The 784-nt window shown below is 57.4% G+C and overlaps 1 protein-coding gene across 1 annotated transcript in view; it reads right to left on the bottom strand.

Annotated features, from left to right (window-relative positions):
• EMH_0034970 (uncharacterized protein) overlaps positions 1–173 on the bottom strand; it is a gene marked incomplete at both ends in the record, with an annotated part of 1,219 nt that extends 1,046 nt beyond the window's left edge. Inside the window, one exon of the mRNA XM_013494932.1 lies at positions 3–173. Coding sequence (XP_013350386.1) covers positions 3–173 — 171 coding nt within the window. The remainder of the gene's footprint in view (positions 1–2) is intronic.
• Positions 174–784: the final 611 nt, after the last annotated feature.

Here is a 784-nt window from a genome sequence, read left to right as displayed (position 1 = left end):
CCTCCTCCTGCTGCTGCTGCTGCTGCTGCTGCTGGTGCTGCTGCTGCTGCTGCTGCTGGTGGTGGTGGTGGTGCTGCTGCTGCTGGTGCTGGTGCTGCTGCAGCAGCAGAATCAGCATCACTGCGTAGACTTGATGCTGCTGCTGCTGCTGCTGCGGTGTGCATGCAAGCCATGCTGCTACCTCTGCTGATGCTGCTGCTGCTGCTGCTGCTGCTGCTGCTGCTGCTGCTGCTGCTGCTGAGGCTGATAGCTGCAAGGAGAGAAGATGAGTTGCATTGATTTTGTTTAATTAAATTATAATTACGGGGAGAAGAGAAATACGAAAAAGCAGCAGCAGCAGCATCTGCTGCTGCTGCTGCTGCTGCTGCAGCTGCTGCTGCTTGCTGCGGTGTATAGACAGCTGGGGGGCCCCCAAAGGGATTAATAGAGAGGTACCGGGCCCCCCTCATTTTGCTGCTGCTGCTGCTGCTGCTGCAGTTGCTGCTGCTGCTGCTGCTGCTGCAGTTGCTGCTGCTGTTGCTGTTGCTGCTGCTGTTGTAGGGGAAATACAAACGGGAGATGAGCCGCAGCAGCAGCAGCAGCTGCTGCTGCTGCTGCAGCTGCTGCTGTTGTGTTGTTGTTGCTGCTGCTGCTGCAGTGTGTGGGGATCGGATCCCAGTTGTTGCTGCAGATAATCAGCAGATGTACATACACCTCAGGCCTGCTGCTGCAGTTGCTGCTGCTGCTGCTGCTGCTGCTGCTGCATGCACTGCAGCAGGAACAGCAGCAGCAGCAACAGGGGTTC

This window comes from Eimeria mitis, genomic scaffold (assembly GCF_000499745.2).
Source record: "Eimeria mitis Houghton genomic scaffold, Emh_scaff1340, whole genome shotgun sequence".
NCBI classification, from domain to species: Eukaryota; Apicomplexa; class Conoidasida; order Eucoccidiorida; family Eimeriidae; genus Eimeria; species Eimeria mitis.
The sequence above is the reverse complement of the archived record's forward strand: the minus strand, read 5'-3'. Positions and strand labels throughout refer to the sequence as shown.